The sequence below is a fragment of the Mytilus edulis genome, unplaced genomic scaffold (genome assembly GCF_963676685.1).
Source record: "Mytilus edulis unplaced genomic scaffold, xbMytEdul2.2 SCAFFOLD_204, whole genome shotgun sequence".
Classification (NCBI taxonomy): domain Eukaryota; kingdom Metazoa; phylum Mollusca; class Bivalvia; order Mytilida; family Mytilidae; genus Mytilus; species Mytilus edulis.
In genome coordinates, this window is record NW_027269156.1 from 15,636 (window position 1) to 37,772 (window position 22,137).

Sequence of the window (22,137 nt, forward strand, 5' to 3'; positions counted from 1 at the left end):
ATAGCGGTATTTTGACCCCGGGGTCATTTTACCATGGGGTTCAAAATACCATATGACACCGGCTCCAAAATTAAACTTTGTTTGATTTCATAAAAAATTGAACAATTGGGGTTCTTTGATATGCCAAATCTAACTGTGTGTGTAGATTCTTAATTTTTGGTCCCGTTTTCAAATTGGTCTACATTAAAGTCCAAAGGGTCCAAAATTAAACTAAGTTTGATTTTAACAAAAATTGAATTCTTGGGCTTTTTTGATATGCTGAATCTAACATGTACTTAGATTTTTGATTATGGGCCCAGTTTTCAAGTTGGTTCAAATCAGGATCCAAAATTATTATATTAAGTATTGTGCAATAGCAAGAAATTTTCAATTGCACAGTATTCAGCAATAGCAAGAAATCTTCAATTGCACAGTATTGTGCAATAGCAAGAAATTTTCAATTGCACAGTATTGCGCAATAGCAAGAAATCTTCATTTGCACAGTATTGTGCAATAGCAAATATTTTCAATTGCACAGTATTGCGCAATAGCAAGAAATATCTAATTGCACAATATTGTGCAATAGCAAGAAATTTTCAATTGGAGCTATCTTTCTTTGTCCAGAATAGTAGTTGAATGAACTTAAATCATTGTTTTATACAATATACAATATGTATATTCACTTTTACTACCAACTGATAAACTAAAACAATCTTTACCATTCAGTGATAACAAGCACTTTATTTTACATTTTAATATTTTATGATGTATTTAAATGAGTAGTTATTGTTGCAAACTCCATTAGAAATTTGAATTGAGATCAGTTTTGGAAAAAGGGAAAGGGGGATGTGAAAAAAATGGGGGGGGGGAGTAAATTTTAAGTTCATTAGACCACATTCATTCCGTGTCAGAAACCTATGCTGTGTCAACTATTTAATCACAATCCAAATTTAGAGCTGAATCCAGCTTGATTGTTGTGTCCATACTTGCCCCAACCGTTCAGGGTTCAACCTCTGTGATCGTATAAAGCTGCGCCCTGCGGAGCATCTGGTTGTTTTTTGTTTGCAAGACAGACAGACAGACAGACATATGGACAGAAGGATGAAAAACTGACAGATTAATTAATTGATTATTGGTTGCTTAACATTCAGAATCTAATACTTCATATATGTTCAGGATGAGAACAAATTAACACTCTTTTTACACAAAGCATCAGATTTAAACTCCCCATTCAGACAGACAGACAAAAAAAGTAAACACCTGACCTCTTACATCCTTGATGTGCCAGGACTCTAATATGATGCAGAAAATAAAACATCTATTTAAGATGCCTTGATGACATTACCTTGCTGCTAAACTGGAAACCCATCTTTTCAATATTCCTTATAAATTTTCCTGTTTTCTGTATTCTACTGGTTACCTCTGCTATCATTAAAACTCCACTGTAAATAAATAACATACCAATTAACACCACCATAACCTCATGTAAAGTAAAAAAATGTAATGTTACAATTAGATACTTGATTTATGAATTTGTATTTACAATGCAATGTGTATATTTGTTTCATGTGTGTAAATTAATAAAAAAAAACATCTGTATATTTCTTCAAATCATATTGGGAGGAATGTTTATATTAGTTTAAAACAAAATCATATCACTGCTCTTTCAATGTCAAACTTTTATTCCCAAAAGGGAGGTTAGGACATGAAAGATAGTATCATGCATTGTCATCATTGTCATCATTGTCATCATTGTCAACATTGTCATCATTGTCATCATTGTCATCATTGTCTTCATTGCAGAGCTCCAGATAAGCTGCGTATTTGTATTTGCGTGATCACGCAATACAAATAATAAAAAACCCAATGCCCAATTGCCCATTGCAGGGTTCAATAACCCAATTAATTCAAAGGAAAACCCAATTATATGCCAAAACCATGAGTTCTCAACCCTTTTATTGGCTACCATTTGCGTTATTTACCCTTATCTGTTTACAGTCATCGCGTAAACTATTTTTATAATATTTATAATTGGAAATTTCCTTTCGTTCTAAAAATAGATTCCTGCATCAAGTAGCTGAAATGGGTTCCTGTTAGAGTTTCCGTTGCTCAATAGGTACACATGTTTTTGAAAACATTTCGATCTTCTCGGCGTTCATCCAATTAGCGTGTTTCATGTAGTCATATTTCTTCGCATTGCTTGTGATTAATAATAATAATAATAATAATAATTCTTTATTTAAAGAGGGTTACACAGTTAGCTATAAAGCTAATCTTCCCTGAGGCCCTCATGAAATACAATAAAATATAACAAACAATTACAAAATATCAAACAGACACACATACATGAATAATGAAATAAAAAATTGTTATGAAATATACAATTTTCAAAACAGGTAAAAGTTACAAATTCATATATGACATGTATAGTATTGGCATTAACAATATCATAAGTTTGAGTAAGTGTGTGAAAATTATTATGCATATAAAAAACGCACAGCTGCTTAATGTTCCATCAAGTAATTTTTTTAATCTTTTTTGAATGAGCTTGTACTTGAGGTTGATTTTTTCAGGGATATTGGTAAGTTATTCCATAAAATAGATCCTGAATATATAAAAGATTTCTTATAAAGCTCTGTTTTGGCTTTTGGAACTTGTAAATTTTTGCAAGAGGCATTTCTCAAACAATATTGGTTTATTTCAGGCATTTCTTTAAATTTTTCAGTGAGATATACAGGGGCTTCACTCTTAAGGCATTTATGCATCAAAACTGATTTGTGGTATGAGATTCTGTTCTCTACTGTCATCCATCCAAGCTGTTTAAACAGTGGAGCTGATGATGAAAGTGGATCAGCATCTAAAATAAGTCTTGCAGCCCTTTTCTGCAATTTTATTAATCTGACTAGCTCATTTTTAGCACAACCACTCCAAACAATACAACAATAATCTATCAGTGGGAGAATATAACCATTATAAAATAATTTTCTTAGATCAATATTTAGAAATTTCTTGATTTTAGAGAGTAAAAAAAGTCTAGATGAAATTGATGAACATAAGTAATTAATATGGCCTGTCCAGGACAGATTAGAGTCAATTCTAACACCTAAAAGTTTTTCAATTGATGATTTTTGAAGAATATTATTCTCAATAGTTAGAACTGGTTCTGCTTGATTTAAACGCAGCCTTTGTCTTGTACCTATAACCATACATTTCGTCTTATCCGAATTTATGAACATGCTATTTTCATGACACCATTTTTCAACACATTGGAGATCATCTTGTACTTTTAATTGCATATCACCAATAGTCTTTCCTGATGTATGCATAGTTGTGTCATCAGCATACAGGTCTGTATGGCAGTTTTTGATGTATAATGGAAGGTCATTTATGAACAAAACAAACAAAATGGGACCAAGTATTGAGCCCTGTGGAACACCAAAATTTATAAACTTGTTATCCGAAAACTGATTATTTATATGGACTTGCTGTGTTCTTTCACTCAAATATGATTTAAAAAAATCAACAGTATCTTCATGGAAGCCATAAATTAGAAGTTTTTTACATAGAATTTCATGATCAACAACATCAAAAGTTTTCTTAAAATCCAAGAGGACTGCCAAATTGATATTTCCATTATTCATTTCATGTAGCCATTTATCAATAATATTAATGAGGGCAGTTTGACATGAATGGTTGGGTCTAAAACCAGACTGTGAATGGTGTAAAATATCAAACTTTGTCAAATATTTATACAGATGTTTAGATACATGTCTCTCAATTAATTTTGATAATGTTGGCAAAACAGATATTGGTCTGTAATTGCTAGCTAAATTTTTTTCACCAGATTTGAAAATTGGAGCTACTTTGGCATTTTTTAAAACAGATGGATAAATACCAGTATCAATCATTCGATTAAAAATGTATGTTAAGGAAGATGCTATGAAAGGAGCACTAAGTTTTAAAATCTTTGGACCTATATTGTCAGAACCAGAAGATGTCTTGACATGCATTGAATTAAAACGAAAGTGAATGTCTGGTAAAAATATTGAATAGAAGCATGTTTTTTTCTGCTTCTTTTGAAAAGCTGAGGGAAAGTTATGATGATAACAAGACTCAGCCAGTGTTTTTAGGAAGCGTCCATTGAACACACGGGCGTGTGTGCGTACCTTAACGAGAACATTGCTTATAAAAACAGGGTTTCCTCAAAAAAGAAATCAGTTGGAAAAAGTAAAAAGCCAAATCAATTATGACATGATAAAGCATCAGAAACCAAAAGTTCTGATAAAAGACAACTAAACCCAGATTTATGAAAATTGGAATAAAACAAAAACATTCAAGTATAATTATAGTTTATATACTATTTTTTTCTTCTTCATTTTACGGTTAATTAATGAATACACACACAGGCACTGGTCTCAGAATTTATTATATAAAGGTATAAGACGAGTGCCTGTGAATACACATATCCGGTTTTTTTACAGTTTACAAGAGGAAATACAAAACTGGCAGAAGGTTTGAAACGGAACACAAATTAAACCTACAATTGCTCCTCAGTAAATAAACCAAATAAAACAGCTAACAATAACCCTAACCCTAAACCAAATAAAACAGCTAAGCAAAGAAAGAAACATATTTAAGATGGAAAAAAATCTTGCCTAAACATTCAATATTGTGTTGATGAAAAAACCCAATACATTAAGGAGCTTGGTGGTGAAAAACCCAATTTGATATTAACATGAGGGGTGAATTGGAATTGATAATGCAATTAAAAAACTTTATCACCCAATTGTATAAGAAAATGGTGGGTAAAAAACCCAATTTGTGAATTCTTATCTGGAGCTCTGTCATTGTCATTATTGTCATCATTGTCATCATTGTCCATTGTGACAGTTGTTGTCCATTTGTTTGATGTGTTTTCCTTTAGTTTTATCCTTTTGATTTTGCCATTTGATTTGACTTTCCGATTGAATTTTCCTCGGAGTTCAGTATTTTTGTGATTTTACTTTTTATTGCTAAATTGCATTATGTATCAAAATATGCAAAATAAAAGCCGACTCATTGTGTTCTGCTAATCTACAATCATGACAATACAGAATGTAACACCATTTAGAGATTATTCAGTATTTGGATATTGATGTCTACATTAAATTATATATACCCTTTCTTCAACACTCTGTTAGCTTCCGTCAAATAGTCTACCAAATTTGTCCCCATTAATGACAAACAAAACACAGCAATATCCAATGAGCTGTCTTTCAATGGAATCTGGAAAAAAAATGTTGATTCCTTTGATATATATGTCAAAACTTTATTAAATACATAAGGGACCTTTCCCTAGATGCTGGATTAGTGAAGTAAATCGTTGACAACAGAAGTGCATTAAGCTGTGGAACACAAAAAAATATATAAATACACATGTTTTATGTATAAATCTTGCGATATTTAACTATAAGTATTTAAACGATTACAATGTATTACAAAAACAATGTATAACAGGATAGTTGAATATGTGTTTTCATGTAAGCATCTTTGTTTTCTTAATTTTTAGCATTGGTAAAACTGCCTACACTAACTAGCAAAGAAAAGTGTACTTTGATTTGTTTTCAGAATAGTTTAAATTACGCAATATCATATATAGGTTTGTATTGGTCTTTTTCTGTTTTTTTATTTTTTTTAATTTCTTAAGTATTCTTAAAAGTATAGAATGCATGCATGTAAAGTTATCAATGGTTTAAAAATAAGTTTAATAAATAATTCAAGAAAAAATATCTTCCTTTATGTTTGTCAATATGAATAAATAAACATTGGACACATGAAACCAGAACCAACAGATACTTGTAAGATTAACATGGGTCAAGTATCCAAATCCCCAGTATTATTTTTAACTGGGTTTCTTAACCATCAACTAATCTGGTACCTTTTCAATATTACACACTGTCACATGTTCATTCAAAGCCACAAGATCAAAGGAGTGCACTTTGTTAGGTACATTTCTGGCTATCTTAGCATCACCACACCCAAAATCTCCTATAACCGCTGTACTGGCACTGAAAAAGAAAGTTGAAAACTTTGTTAGGTACATTTCTGGCTATCTTAGCATCACCACACCCAAAATCTCCTATAACAGCTGTACTGGCACTGAAAAAGAAGGAAAGGATCTTTCTTACAACTAGATGTTACAAAGCGACACGAATGGCCCCGTCCCAAAAAGTTGAAAAATCTGCAATTTCAATATAAACACATGTGGACACAAACATGATGGAAGTCTCACATATCAAAAATCAGCTCAAAATCTGGAGGTGTATAGGAAAAAAATCAGTATAACTGTGATTTTCAATAACTTATCAAAGTCCAAAGCCAATAAAAGTTAAACTTGACCTGTAACTCATCATGGGTAACTCACATACAAAAATCAGCCCAATATCTGAAGGTGTTTAGAAAAAAAGTCCGTATACATGTAATGTGATTTTCAACAATTTCTCAAAGTCCAAAGCCCGTAATTTTGGCAAATATTAGCGGAGCAGAAAGAAACTTGAACTTAAAATTAGCGGAGCAGAACGAAACTTAAACTTGACCTGTAACTTATCATGGTTACCTCACATACCAAAAATCATCCAAATTTCTGAAGGCGTTTAGAAAAAAAGTCTGTATACATGTAACTGGGATTTTCAACAACTTCTCAAAGTCAAAAGCCCGTAATTTCAGCAAATATTAGGGTAGCAGAACGAAACTTAAACTTGATCTGTAACTCATCATGGTAAACTCACATACCAAAAATTAGCCCAATATATGAAGGTGTTTAGAAAAAACTCTGTATAATGGTTTGTTGCGGAATGACTGAATGATGGAATTACAGAATTTCGGAATTTCGGACAAGGGTAAAACTATATGGCACTGACAACTTTGTTGCGGGGCCATACAAATATGTGGTCTGTCACAGATTTACCACTTAAAAGGATATATTCATAACTGTTTCAAATATGGATTAAAACATACCCATCATTTTGTAACTTGGATATCTTGATTTTGTGCTCTGATCTCCATAGCAATAATAGTGGAAAACATAGATATTAATCAAGTCAGAAACCTGTTATTCAGTGGTTGTTGTTTGGCACTCCAGTTTCCACAAACCAATAACTAGAGGCCCTAAAGAGCATGTGTCGCTCACCTTGGTCTATGTAAATATTAAACAAAGGACACAGATGAATTCAAGACAAAATTGTGGTTTGGTGATGGTGATGTGTTTGTAGATCTTACTTTACTGAACATGCTTGCTGCTTACAATTATCTCTATCTATAATGAACTTGGCCCAGTAGTTACAGTGGAAAATATTAGTAAAATTTTAAAAATTTTGTGAAAATTGTTAAAAAATTACTATATAAAGGGCAATAACTCCTTAGGAGGTCAATTGACCATTTTGGTCATGTTGACTTCTTTTAAGGTCTTACTTTACTGTACATTATTGCTGTTTACAGTTTATCTCTATCTATAATAATATTCAAGATAATAACCAAAAACAGCAAAATGTCCTTAAAATTACCAATTCAGGGGCAGCAACCCAACAAAGGGTTGTCCGATTGGTCTGTAAATTTCAGGGCAGATAGATCTTGACCTGATTAACAATTTTACACCATGTCAGATTTGCTCTAAATGCTTTGGTTTTTGAGTTATAACCCAACAAGAATGTGTCCTCAGTACACGAATGCCCCACTCGCACTATCATTTTCTATGTTCAGTGGACCGTGAAATTCGGATAAAATCTCTAATTTGGCATTAAAATTAGAAAGATCATATCATAGAGAACATGTGTACCAAGTTTGAAGTCAATTGGACTTCAGCTTCATCAAAAACTACCTTGACCAAAAACTTTAACCTGAAGCGGGACAGACGGACGAACGGACGGACAGACGGACGAACGGATGGACGGACGGACGAACGGACGCACAGACCAGAAAACATAATGCCCCTCTACTATCGTAGGTGGGGCATAAAAACTGCATTTTACCCCTATGTTCTATTTTTAGCCGTGGCGGCCATCTTGGTTGGAAGGCCGAGTCACCAGACACATTTTTTAAACTAGATACCCCAAAGATAATTGTGGCCAAGTTTGGATTAATTTGGCCCTGTAGTTTCAGAGGAGAAGATTTTTGTAAAAGATTACTAAGATTTATGAAAATGGTTAAAAATTTACTATAAAGGGCAACAAATCCTAAAGGGGTCAACTGACCATTTCGGTCGTACTGCCTTATTTGTAAATCTTACTTTGCTGAACATTATTGTTGTTTACAGTTTATCTCTATCTATAATAATGTTCAAGATTATAACCAAAAACAGCAAAATTTCCTTATAATTACCAATTCAGGGGCAGCAACGTTTAATTAACCTAACAACAGGTTGTCCGATTCATCTAAAATTTTAAGGCAGATAGATCTTGACCTGATAAACAATTTTACCCCCATGTCAGATTTGCTCTAAATGCTTTGGTTTTTGAGTTATAAGGCCACACCAATTTAATTTCTTGTTCTACGGATTTTTGGACTCCAAAATTTGGGGCGAGCGAGTGATTTGAAAATTTTAATAAAAAAATATTTAATTTGCAAATTTTTGAGGCATAGCTTGAAAAGTAAAGGCGATTATAATTTTTTTTTGTAAACATAAAATAGTAGGTTTTGACAATATTAAAGCTTGATTTAACACTTGTACTTTGACATTTCTTTAATTTCTGAAGTATTTTTTCCCTGTTCACCAAGAAATAATTAAATCTGGTCTATGTATGTGTGACTGACAATGAGACAATTCTCCATCCAAGTCATAATCAGTTTGGGGACAACCCCTTAATGTTATAAATATCCCTTTTACATGTTTTATGAGGGATCAATATAAGTTATAATAGATTTGTTTGTACAAAAGGGCTCATATTTTCTCAAAGAACTATATATCTATCTGGTATTAAATGGTCAAAACATGTCCAAGAATTTTGTAATATTTCTGGACTTTAACCATGTTAACACATTTACTTTAACAGTTTAATATTATTCAAAATAAGTGGACCCCTGTTTTAGAAAAAGTAGTTTGAAATATGATGTAACTCTTCTCTTTTTGAGTAAAGGGGTACTAGCTGTCAAATTCATGTTCACCAGTTTTACTTAAATTCTCATAACAAAGGTTTTGTATAGAAGGTTTTGTATAGAAGAACTATACAAATTCTTGGTATTTCTATTTTCTTTTCTACATCAGTAAAATGACCCCTTGTCTGAGGGAGGGTTGTTCTGAACCTGATAATAACAAACACAGGTCAAAGTACGGCCTTTTACACAGGGCTTTGATAAAGACCAAACAGCAGGCTATAAAGGATCCCAAAATTATTAGCGTACACAATTCGAACAGGAAAACCAACGATCTAATTTATATATCATGTATATCCAAACGGGAAAATACCAATGAACAACATCAACAAACGATAACTGCTGAACGACAGGCCCCTCAATCAATCAGGACAGGTGCATAAACATGCAGCGGCTATGGATAGTTTTGTTTCGCCAGCATACAATATAACTGCAGTTGAAGGCAAATCCTTCAGAAGTTCTTTGTACTTTATTTTAACAACGAACATTTTTTTATAGGGAATATAAGTAAGGGGGAAAGTAACCAATATTTTGTTCTTTACAGGTTTTCGCTGTTATAAATTTATATCGGAGCACTCCCGCTTTAGATAAATAGGTTTTATGCTGAAACAAATATTCTCACAGATATTTACAAAGTGTGGTGGGGTGCTTTTAGGTTTAAAATCGTAATATACAGGTTAGACTGATTTTAAAAACAAATGTTGATATATTTTTATCATATTTACAACAAAAAAAACGGTGCGGGAAATGGACATGATTACATTTCCGGATGCGGGAAGCGGGAATATAATTTTTTTTTTTTAAATCTGTTTTGAAACAAATAGGTGCGGGCGGGTCCGTTGAACAAGGAATCAAATTGGTGTGGCCTAAGCCAAAAACTGCATTTTACCCCTATGTTCTATTTTAAGACGTGGCGTCCATCTTGGTTAGTTGGCCGGGTCACTGGATACATTTTTTAAACTACATACCCCAATGATGATTGTGGCCAAGTTTGGTTTAATTTGACCCATTAGTTTCAGAGGAGAAGATTTTTATAAAGTTAAGGACGCAGGACGACGACGGACGCATGACGCAAAGTGATGGGAAAAGCTCACTTGGCCCTTCGGGCCAGGTGAGCTAATAAATAACCACCACAATATTGCTAATAGGTTTGAAAGTGATGTTTAATAACAACAATCAATAATCAAACAACAAAAGATGAGACAAGTATAGGTTTGATAGAAAGGGGTGTCATCTCCAGAATTCCTGAAAAAATATAACTCTCTTTCAGGTATCCCCAAAAATATCATCATTTATTCCATAGTTTATATGTACATGATATAATGTAAATAAAAAATTCCCACAAAAAAGGCCCAATACTGAATGTCTGCAAAAATAAAAGATCAAGCCTACTTCCTTTATAAATAAAAAAAAAAGGCCTTCTGTGTCTCCTAATACAAAACTTATGCATATATTTGTGTGCATACATGTATTCAGTATTTACAAGAAAAAAGAGTAGACACTGACCCTGCTTTGATCTGTTTGATGATAAGATCTACTGGATTGGTTGGCCATTTGTTCACCTGGTTCTGGAAACCTTCATGGTAACAATTAAATGCTTCTGTATCTCCCTTGAACAACTGTACTGCTTCAGATCCTGTCTGGGTATACAGCTGTTCATTAATAAACCTAAAATAAAGAGTTATCTCCCATTACTTCTATATCACCCTTGAACAACTGTACTGCTTCAGATCCTGTCTGGGTATACAGCTGTTCATTAATAAACCTAAAATAAAGAGTTATTTCCCATTACTTTGTAGTTTTTAAACCACTGATTACATACCATGCATTTCCTATTTAATTCTCAAAATATTTTGGTGTTTTAAATTTCGAACAAATTTATTTATCATGCAATAAGCAAATTATTGTTCAAATGTAATTTACAGAATAAAATTTTGCTTTTAAAATGAGTGGAGTAAATAATAAAAAAAAATTTAGTTGGTTAAAAAAAAAAGCCATCAACTATAAAGAAGCAACTAAACCTCTATCATTCCTTAAAACATATTCGTGGAAGACTGTGGTTGAGGTAAGAAGACATTGTGTTTAACATTGCCTATATATACAACTACCATTGCCTATATAACTAACCTAAACCTAGCAGATTTCAGTTGGTCCATCATTCTTTCACGTAATGATACTGGAGGCTTATGTTTGTCTTTTCCTGACTTTTTCTCTTCTTTCTCTGGGTTATGTTCATGTTTTTCTTTCTTGTCTACCTGATTACCAGTAGACGGGGAACCAGTCTCTGTTTTCCCTGTACTGCTAGAGTTATCCTTTTGACTGATACTTTCACCTAGAACTTTTTGTAGGGTTGATACCTTAAAAGGTAACTTTTTACTTGCTTTATCATCTCTGAAGTTATGCTTTTCAGTCTTATGAGCTTTAAACTTTTCAAAGTCACTTAATGGGTTTTTTCCTTCTGGAACTGTTTTCACAGACTCCTCTGTCTTGCTTAATTCTTTAACCTTTTTACTGCTTTGTGGGATTTTTGACACATCATTTGACTTTTGTGAACTATTTTTCTTATGTAAATGTGATTTCATATCTTTAGATGATGTATTGGTTGTTTGTTCCGAATGAACTATTTCATCTTTTAACCTCTTTTTGGAATTTTTTGCCTTACTTATTTTAATATGATCAGCACCACTTGTTTGTTCCAAATGAACTATTTCATCTTTTAACCTCTTTTCGGAATTTTTTGCCTTACTTATTTTAATATTATCATCACCACTTGTTTGTTCGGAATGAACTATTTCGTCTTTTGACCTCTTTTTGGAACTTTTTGCCTTACTTATTTTAATATGATCAGCACTACTTGTTTGTTCCGATTGAACTAGTTCATCTTTTGACTTCTTCTGTGAACTTTTTCCCTTGCATGTTTTAGAAGCTTCAGCATTTGTTGTTTGTTCAGAATGAACTATTTCATCATTTGACTTCTTCTGTGAACTTTTTCCTTTACATGTTTTAAGATGTTCAGAACAAGCACCTGTAGTTTGTTCAGCATGGAACTGAGTCCAAAATGAAAGAGGAAAAATCCAATAATCCTTTTTTTATTGAAACCCTTAGTTTGTTAACATTATTAGCCAATGTTTGTTATTCTGTCACTGGTGTAGGCCTTGGTGAATGTTTACTGCAGAATAAATTTATTCTGAACCCTATTTTGCTTGTATAGTATATTATTAATAAGAAACAAAGTACACAAAAAACATACAGTCGATCTCAGAATAAATTTATTCTGTAGTTGGAAGCTATAGTAATCATAAATATTAAACTTCTATCCAATATCAATATTTCAAAATAAATTTATTTTGGATAGAATCAGACACACAAAATTTGTGATGGCTTAACAACAAACACATAGCATTATATTTGTTATGCTTATCTCAAAATAGATTTATTATCATAAACGTATCACCATTTTAAATTAAATTTCTTTTGTTACCTATAATTATAAATTTATTTTGAGTAGAATCAGACTATAACAATATTAGTTGATGACTTAATGACAAACATAGTATTACAGAATTCTAAATGTATATGTGAACATCAAAATAAATTGATTTTGTACAGCTCATTACAACAGGTTTTTTTTAAACCATGAAACAATCTTATTTTAGGAATTCATTACCACAAAAATACCATCTTTACAAAATAAATTTATTTTGAGCAGATCATATCAATGAAGATAATATGTGCATCTCAAAATAAATTTATTTTATGTAGCTTACTACAGGTGTAAATCACTGTCTCAAAATAAATTATTTTTTGCTCTCAAAATATTTGCTCTCAAAATAAATTTATTTTGAGGAATCCATTGCACAAGTTATTCAGCCATCACAAAATAAATGTATTTTGTGTAGGATGATATATATACATATATCCGTCTCAAAATAAATTTATTTTAAGCAGATCATATCAATGAAGATAATATGTGCATCTCAAAATAAATTTATTTTATGTAGCTTACTAAAGGTGTAAATCAATGTCACTAAATAAATTATTTTTTGCTCTCAAAATATTTGCTCTCAAAATAAATTCAAAATAAATTTATTTTGAGGAATCCATTGCACCAGTCATTCAGCCATCACAAAATAAATGTATTTTGAGTAGGATGATATATATACATATATCCGTCTCAAAATAAATTTATTTTGAGCAGATCATATCAATGAAGATAATATGTGCATCTCAAAATAAATTTATTTTGTGTAAATTACCAAAAGTGTGAATCACTGTCTCAAAATAAATTATTTTTTGCTTTGAGGAATCCATTGCACCAGTTATTCAGCTATCACAAAATAAATTCATTTTGTGTGGTTCTTCACAAAAGATATTTAGCATTCACTGACAAGAAATATTGTGTGTATGGACATTGCCATTGAAATAATATAATGCACCATTTTATATGAAATCTATTATGTACAATTTATTAGAAAAACATTATCCCAAATAAAAATAGATTATATGCATATCAATACACTTTCTCACAAATGCCAAAGCAAATTCTTTTCAAATAAATCTATCTTATTTTGAATGGTCAAGAACATATTCATTATATCACATTAAAAATAAAGAACCAATTAACATAACATTCCAAAAATTAATAGTACATATCGAACAGGATAATGCATATTAAATGTGCATATCCATCATAATTAAAAGAATGGTCCATTGAAATAATAATTACTCTCCATTAGTTTTTTAAACTGTCATTACTTGCAACGTTTTTAGTATTTTTCCCCGCCAAATATTTTTTTACAGAATTTTCTAAGTCTTTTTTCTGCTCCTCATTTATAGTAAATTTGTTTTTGACAATCTTGCACTTGATGTTCTCTATAATGTAGGCGGAATTGATCAACTGACGATCTTTCTTATTCAAAGAAAAATTCAAGTCCTTTATAACAAAGTCTGGACCCAATTTTCCTAGTGGCTGTCTTGTAAAGGTTAGCATGGAATCTTGTAGAACACCCAAATATACATTTTCATTATTGTATTCTACCATAGCAATCTGAAAATGTAAAATATTTATGAGAAATGAATCATCCTACATGTTTTCAAAACATTACTATTTTTCATCAGGTGGAATAGATATATATTTTCAAATTCATTTATTTGTTCCGTTTATATTTCAATAATCAAATGAAAAACAATTTACTATGAAAAATTATACTTTTGAAAAAATATATAAAAAGAAGACATGGTATAATTGCCAATGAGACAACTCTCCACCAGAGACCAAAATGACACAGAAATTAACAATTACAGTTAACCTATTTATTACTGTTTAACAATGAGCAAAGCCCATGACATATAGTCAACTATAAAAGACCCCTAAATGACAATGTAAAACAATTGAAACAAGAAAAATAACAGCCTTTTTTACATGAAAAATGAGCGAAAAACAAATATGTAACGCATATGACAACCACTGAATTAAGGCATTGTGTAAATAAATCATTTACCAGCTTAGGCAAGTACAAGTATAAATGAAATGTTAATATTGAACTGAAAATATGTTTAAATCTTTCTAACTAATCTTTCACATTTCAGTTCTATAATTAAACTTACTTCTTCATTTTGTGATATATCAATTGTTTCTTCGCTAACTGTAATGGCATCTGTTGTAGCTTTCATTTTCTGAATAAAACACATTTTAAATAATTTGTGTTATTAAATCGTAGTTTACATAACAGACCTCAAACTTGGGATCATTCTAAATTTCATCATTAAATAACTGAATCCAAATCATAATGGTGAAGTTATGTGTATTGTCAACTAAGTGTTAGTAACTCTCAATCCTTTGAGTATTTTTTTTATGAGATAATACCCTGTACATAAATCAATTTTATATCACAAAGGCAAGTTCTCTACTATACTATTGACTTTAAACGTTCATTATACATTTGAAGGATTTCTGAAAAATTTGTTAGACAATGTCCATCAGGCCCTATTGTTTATTTTCAATTCTTAATTATTTATTACTGTTTACTTGATAATAACCAGGAAGAGTATTTAACAACAATTTGTATCTCTAATTATAAAAAATCTGCATTTTCTCATCGTTTTATTTAAAGGTCTATTTATTTATATGTCAATCAGTTGATTACAAAAATTAAATAATCAAATCAACTGTTTGTATGGTAAAAGGGAAAAAAGATATTGAATTATAAAAAAAGATCCATAAATGAAAATAAAGCCATCAAATTAACCAAGTAGTGATAATAGTTAAAGAAAATGAGATAATTATAATAAAAACCAAATTACAATGGAAAAATAGACAAGTCTACATCTAGACTAAAGACTGGGCAACACTAGTCTGCCAACAACTGTGAGTGATCTTAATGTACTCTGTATCGACACTATATTGGATATTAGTTACCTTTGTTTGTGTGTCTGGTCTGATGTCTTCTGTGTCTTCTGTTATCTCATGAGGTCTTTTCTGGAACAATAAATAGTTAAATAAATTGTCTTTATACTGTTTTTAATTATTGTTTAACAAATTTTGTGATATGTTACTTATAAAATTACATGTACAAAAGTGATTAAATCAATATTTAAAAAAAAAATTAAACATGATGTTTCAAATATACAATAACACATTGGACATGTCTGTAAAGCATTGGTGCAATACCATTACCTTTGCTATTTCTCTAACTTCATTTCTAGCTCTATTTGCAGCATCGTTAACCATATTAAGTTGTAAATGAAGACTTTCAATTTTCAGATCCTTCTCTTTGATATGTTCCTACAATGATTCAATAGTGAATTAATAATTCCTTGATAAATGTTCAGCTTATTTCTAACTAATGGTGTTCAGCATTTAAGCGAACAGCATTACAAAAGACTGGAGAAAAATGCTAAAATAACTTGTTTACACGACTGTATTGAATGCTGTTGATGTTGGTGAAATGACAGTAGTAGAACTGCTGTTGAAGGTTTTATTTGCTTGCACAGGTGAGGTAGTTGATTGTGTTAATAACAGTTTTTTGGTTTACAATTAATGTATATTCATTAACATTCTATTTTTCTTATCTGACTTATTTGTAGTTATTTATGTCAAAAAATGTGTAAATATATATATACCACAGCCTCCAATGACAATCAACAGATGGATACACAACACAAAATGACCAGATTCAAAATGTAAATATATAGTACATGTACATATACATTGTAGTTCGAAACATTCATTCAGTATTGAAGGAATTTAAATTTTGGATTATTATTGTATTGCAAATATCTGCATTTTGAAAATGATTTAAGAGTTAAATCAAATAATTTCTTATTACAAAAGCTAGGTTAATTGTGCAAACTGTAATACTTCGATTAGCATTTTTTTTTAAATTGAAACCAATACATGTACAGGTTGTACAACAATAAGGATAGTTTAAAGAATCCTTCATTACCTGGAGTTGATATATTTTATCGGATTGTTTTTTCTCTGTTTCATTCAGTGCATGTGTAATGTTCCTTTCAACATCATCAGACTTCTATAAAATAGAAAACGAAACTGAATTAGACAAGATTTTAAATGATCTGCCTTCTTCACTGACCAAGGATAACATAAAGTTTTACTAGATGTATCACATAAGCTTAACGTGATAACAGAATATGAGGTCAAAGATAAACCAAGCCATGTACATACAATCATTCAATATTCCAAATATATAGTTGATATACTGTTTATAGTACACAAGACAAAAACAAACCACAAAAGCTGTATATTGACCAATGAACCATGAACACGAGATCACACTAATATGTATCCTGCTAGACAGACATGTACACAGTTAGTATCTTAGAAAAACTTGACATTAACAAAATGGAGAATAGAAATGGGGAATGTGATAGAAAGCAACAAGCCGTACAAAGAGCAGAAAACAGCTGAATACTACTAATGGGAAATTCCAGCACCATTTAATAACTGCTTGACAGCCATATATAAACCTTACAATCATACAATCATGACAATACATCACATATAAGTAATTTAAACTGTTGCCAATAATACTTACAAAACACTAAAACACAAAGCCTGCCATTCACATTGTCAAATATTTTTTTTCACAAAAACTTGATTTGACTACTTAACGATAAAATTGAGGTCAAGGTCATACGACATTTGTCAGTCACCTTACAATCATTCCATACACCAAATATAATTAACATATTGCATAAGTATTAAAAAAATCAAGGTCAGATGACATATGCCAGTTGAGCATTTACACCTTTAAATTATTCCATAAGTTATATAAAGTAGTCCTATGATTTATAGTATCAGAGATATGAACTCATACCACATCTTTTTATTTATTATGATACAAAAAAGTCATCAGTACCTTTTTTTCAGTTTTATAAATGTCTTTGGCCATATCTAGTTCTTCAGTGAGGTTCTTATTCTTTTTCTCCATACTTGATAGGCTATCTGTCAGATTCTTTATTTGATGCTGCATGCTCTCATTTTGAGTTAATTCCGCTGTGTATTTATTTTCAAGCTCCCGATTATTTTTTTCTAGGTTATCGTGCCTTAGTTTCATGTTTACAGTTGCCATTTCATCTTGCTTTATTTTCTTTTTCAGTTCTAAAATTTCTGTTATCAAATTATCCCTTAAAATAAAAAAAAATACATATAATATTTTGTATGTCCCCCTTTAAAAAATAACCAATATATTATAATAAGTAGCACTCAATTAATTCTTCCCCAACATAGTTTTAAACAAAACTATTTATCTCCCATAGAACATTGATAGTTCGGAACAGAATAGTATGATTCCTTGTTTTAGGTGTAAATATTTAATATTAAAGGAAAAATCTCTATTGCTAAAAAGAATTTTAAAAACTTTGACTAGATGAAAATTTATGGTTATAAAGGAACATTGTATTAATTTTTTCGCAGGTAAAAAATGAATGCGTACATTTTTGTCAAATTTTAAATAATTACCTCAGTACGTCATCTTCCTTTAGAGGTGTATTGTCAACTGCTTTACTCTTCTTTTTTTGTCCTTTTGTTTTTTTAATAGTATGAAATACGGCCATGTTCTCTACTTTCCTAAAACAAGTAAATTGATAAGTTTAATATATAATTAAAATTGAGATTGAAAATGAAACTGAAAATGGGGAATGTGTCAAAAAGACAAACAACCAAACGGAAGTGCAGAAAACAGCCGAAGACCACCAATGGGTCTTCGACACAGCAGGGTTATCATGGATGATTAACTATATATATAATATGCTTCTATCAACATGATCAAAAGGAAAATATATTAAATAGCTATTTAAAGATTATGATTATTCTATTTTATTGATTTTAACAAGCCGTGTCAACAGCATGGAGCTGCAACAAGAGTATCCTTCTTAACTGGTAGCACCAGTTACACTTCACAAACAAAGTATTAACTTGATAATATCTCAGGGAAAGAGTGTGACAAAAATTAGATACAAATATTCGTTTATATGTGACCATAATATCCATCACGGTCATAATGATTGATACAATGTAATTCCAGCATACCCGATATTTATTGTCACATGAATGAAATAAGTATGCAATCTGCTAAATAATTTACTTTCCAAATTTTATGACTAAAGTACAACTTTTCTAATTTAATATCAAAATTTGTAAAAACGGTAGTAAGAACTTTATATCAACTACAGTAAAGGATGTGGATCTCATTTCGAACAAATATAATTCTGAAGTACTTTGTTTGCTGCATAATTCATAATTACCCTTTCAAGCACTGATCTTTAAACTCTTGAAAAGTTATTTTCCCACATGCCAGCTCATCCAGAAGACGTATCTTATCAACTTCATTGTGTACTCGAAATAAATGAAATAAATGGGTTTGCTTAATTTCATAACAAGGTTGATTTTTTACTGTCTGGTTTCTCCATGATTTAAACAAATCTATCAATTTCTCCCACACCTGATCTGGAAGGGATGCACAATGTAGGTGTGTTTGAAACTTGTTGATCTTTGATTTCTGAAGTAGAGAAAGCACCCTTCTGATGATGTAAATAAACCATTTTGCAATATGGACGGTAATCATTATAACAATATTTAAGAAAGATGTTAAAATGTTCGTGTGTAACACCAATCTTTATGAGTGGCTTATATATATTAAATAACTAACAAACTAGATCAAAGATGTTGTTTATAATTGAATATTAAATTAATCAGTTCTATGATACTATAGTAATTTACAAGAACTTAAAATATGTACCTTTACGTTGTTATGCAACAAATATATCAGATGTTTTCATTTACACTTTCATGTTCAGATGTATATTTTGTTGCCAGTTCAACGCTAATAGTAATTAATTCAACGGCTGTGGGAATATTAAAATCTATTATGCTTACCGGCGTATCCATAATGCTAGCTACATTCAATCTCCATTCTGCAGAAATATCCTTAGGCTTCATATGAGGTTTCTGTTTTTTTATTCTGAATAGTACCTCTCTAAATAGTTTGATACTTTCTTCGAATGTAGTTTGTCTTGATAGTCTATGGATGTCATTATGTTTTAACCCTAAACGTAATGCTTGTTCATTTGACAAGGACATATACAAGTCCATGGATACAAGCATATTGGTTTTCCCAATGTTCATTAAGGCCTGCCTAGTATGATTACCACCAAGAACCTCCACAACGGCACGCCCAGGAATTTCCAGCTGGTCTAATTCCAGTTTCTCTGGCATATGTCCAATGAGAACTGTATACAAATTAAGTTCCTTTTTAAATTGTTCTTCTAATGCTGTTACGTGTTCTGTATCTAATTCTCTAGTTTTACGTTCTTTGGCTGGTTCTACCAAATTTTGAATGTGGACTTTTATGTTCCTCCCTATATGTTAATTAGAAAAAAAATATACACTGCATTATCAATTTTACATCTACAGTACCGGTACATCAAATAAATGAAAATAGTACACACTAAAGATACCAGTTTCATTTTATTTTAATTACTTCAATGCATCACTACCCAAGTGTCATAATGTGAACAAAATCATACATGTTATCTCAATAATCAAAATTTAAAAGGCAGGAAGTAAAACATCTGGACAACAGACATTACCGTTCCTTGTGTTTTATAATTTCCAAATCAAAAACCGTTAAAGATGTTATAAAATTAGTTGATTTGCTGTCTCATCAATATATGTACCCACTATATCAACTTTGCATATGTTTATCAATAAAACAAAGATTAATCCTAAGCTTTCGCTGTCATTGCGTAAACCCCTGAGGGTTTACGCAGTATATATTGGACGAGTGATGTAGTCTTTCGGAACACCGGATGTTAGTCGGAACACTTCTGGTCTTTCTATGACCACCTTTCAAATACATGCGCAATAGCTAAGACCACCTTTCAAATGCATGCGCAATAGCTTACAAATCTGTTGAATATGCATTAGCATCTTAAGTTGCTATAGAGATATTTTACGTATGATCTGAAATTATTATGATATAATATTTTCTTGCACACGATTACAAGCTGCTAATATTAACCTACATGCGTAGTATTTTAATTAGTCAAACGATGTAACCAGCTGTGTTTAGATATGAGATAAGATTTCATGTAAACAATGCGCTTTATATTCTGAACGAGAATAATTAAAAATAAAATCTTTAGAAAGAGTTTTAGTAGCATTTTATTTTAGATTTTACGTTTAGTGAAGATGTACATGTTGTAAAAAGCAAGCTATTTATTTTTTTATACTGAAATTAAAGGGAATTCTTTCTTGCATATGATTAAATTACAGTTATTTTTTTTGGTTAAATATTGCAACTTTAATAAAAAAAAAAATGGTTATTAAATATTGCAACGTTATTTACTTTTTTTAATAACCTCTGAATCCTTTTCGTCATTAAAATGCGACTGATAAGTATAGATATTCAATATGAAGGGGGGGGGGGGATAACCGTGACTGAAATCTAAATCTAAAATTTATTTAAAAAAAATACACATTTGACCATGCAGATGTAAGAAATGATACTTCAAGCAATGAAACAACGAATTAAATGTGCCACTTTAGTTACGACTGATAACCTAAAAATGAATCATGCATGCATTTTTAGCAGACTTAACCAGGTCGGCGATAAGATATCGAATATAAAAAAAGAAGATATCGGGTTTGGTGTCAATGAGACAACTATCTGCAAGAAACCAAAATAACACAGAAATACAAACTATGGGTCACCGTACGGCCTTCAACAACAGGCAAAGCACGTACCGCATAGTCGGCTATAAAAGGCCCCGAAATGACAATGTAAAACAATCAGTCAAAAAAGAAAATTAACAAAGTCCGTATCATCGTATGCGTAACTTAGTTGCTCACCAGAGGAACTTTACGCAAGCGTTTAAACACGCGTTCCATAAGTTTGAAGCACGTCAAAATGCAAAGGTATACGCTTGGTGAACGCTTTTACTTCAGGAAAATTTTAATGGAACTTAAAAAAAATCATTCAGCTCAAGCGTTTGTCAAACGTATATACATGTACCTGTAAACTGCACGCACATAATATACACGCTACACGAGCGTTGAAAACGCTACAGATAAGTTTTAGACACGTTAAGGGCACATTGCATACAAAAATACTCGTCGCCTTAAAGCTTTCATTTAGGAAAAGAAGTCCGATACGGGTGAAATTTCATCAAACCTACAGAAGATATTACACCCTCTCTAACCATGCAACATGGGACTAGACATAGAAGTACAGGAACTACTCACATTAGTTTGAGCTGTACAAGATCTACAAAAATATCCCGCCTGCCTCAAAGGTGCATATAGGATCGACCATGGTCCAGCACTAATGATACAAATACCAACCAGAGTTACAATGACGTGGTAGTAAGTCTTTAAATGCTACCGAGCGGCCTCCAAAAATGAAAAAAACTACTATTTAGTCGGCTATTAAATGCCCCGACCATTAAGATTTAAAAACAAAAATCAAACAAAACTAAACAGCCTTATTGATAACAAAATAATTTACGAAAACA

At 31.3% G+C, this 22,137-nt stretch overlaps 2 protein-coding genes across 2 annotated transcripts; both read right to left on the minus strand.

Annotated features, from left to right (window-relative positions):
- Positions 1 to 1,030: 1,030 nt before the first annotated feature.
- LOC139509601 (ribosomal RNA-processing protein 8-like) lies at positions 1,031 to 12,508 on the minus strand. The gene is made up of 6 exons (XM_071296207.1): positions 12,500 to 12,508; positions 11,233 to 12,152; positions 10,612 to 10,773; positions 5,897 to 6,026; positions 5,138 to 5,244; positions 1,031 to 1,421 (listed from the first exon to the last, which is right to left on the minus strand). The coding sequence occupies exons 1-6, from the start codon at positions 12,506 to 12,508 to the stop codon at positions 1,298 to 1,300; spliced, it is 1,452 nt and encodes a 483-aa protein (XP_071152308.1). The 3' UTR covers positions 1,031 to 1,297.
- Positions 12,509 to 13,543: 1,035 nt separating this feature from the next.
- LOC139509603 (uncharacterized protein MCAP_0864-like) lies at positions 13,544 to 20,251 on the minus strand. Its single transcript, XM_071296209.1, has 9 exons — positions 19,502 to 20,251; positions 18,871 to 19,124; positions 18,086 to 18,193; positions 17,484 to 17,751; positions 16,551 to 16,634; positions 15,782 to 15,889; positions 15,524 to 15,583; positions 14,713 to 14,781; positions 13,544 to 14,152 (listed from the first exon to the last, which is right to left on the minus strand). Exons 1-9 carry the CDS (start codon positions 19,838 to 19,840, stop codon positions 13,838 to 13,840), a joined length of 1,605 nt encoding a protein of 534 aa, XP_071152310.1. The 5' UTR covers positions 19,841 to 20,251; the 3' UTR covers positions 13,544 to 13,837.
- Between the last annotated feature and the right edge of the window lie 1,886 nt (positions 20,252 to 22,137).

What these genes read in the sequence shown, in the direction of transcription:
- LOC139509601 (XM_071296207.1), bottom strand. An exon ending in ATCAAACAGATCAAAGCAGG is followed by an intron (nt 6,027 to 10,611) that starts GTCAGTGTCTAC and finishes TTTCTTTTTCAG; the next exon opens with TGCCAGTACAGCGGTTATAG. An exon ending in CAGTGTGTAATATTGAAAAG is followed by an intron (nt 5,245 to 5,896) that starts GTACCAGATTAG and finishes TTTTTTTTCCAG; the next exon opens with ATTCCATTGAAAGACAGCTC.
- LOC139509603 (XM_071296209.1), bottom strand. Translation starts at nt 19,840, where the DNA reads ATGCCAGAGAAACTGGAATTAGACCAGCTGGAAATTCCTGGGCGTGCC. An exon ending in CTAGCATTATGGATACGCCG is followed by an intron (nt 19,125 to 19,501) that starts GTAAGCATAATA and finishes TCTCTACTTCAG; the next exon opens with AAATCAAAGATCAACAAGTT. An exon ending in ATATATCACAAAATGAAGAA is followed by an intron (nt 14,153 to 14,712) that starts GTAAGTTTAATT and finishes TTACATTTTCAG; the next exon opens with ATTGCTATGGTAGAATACAA.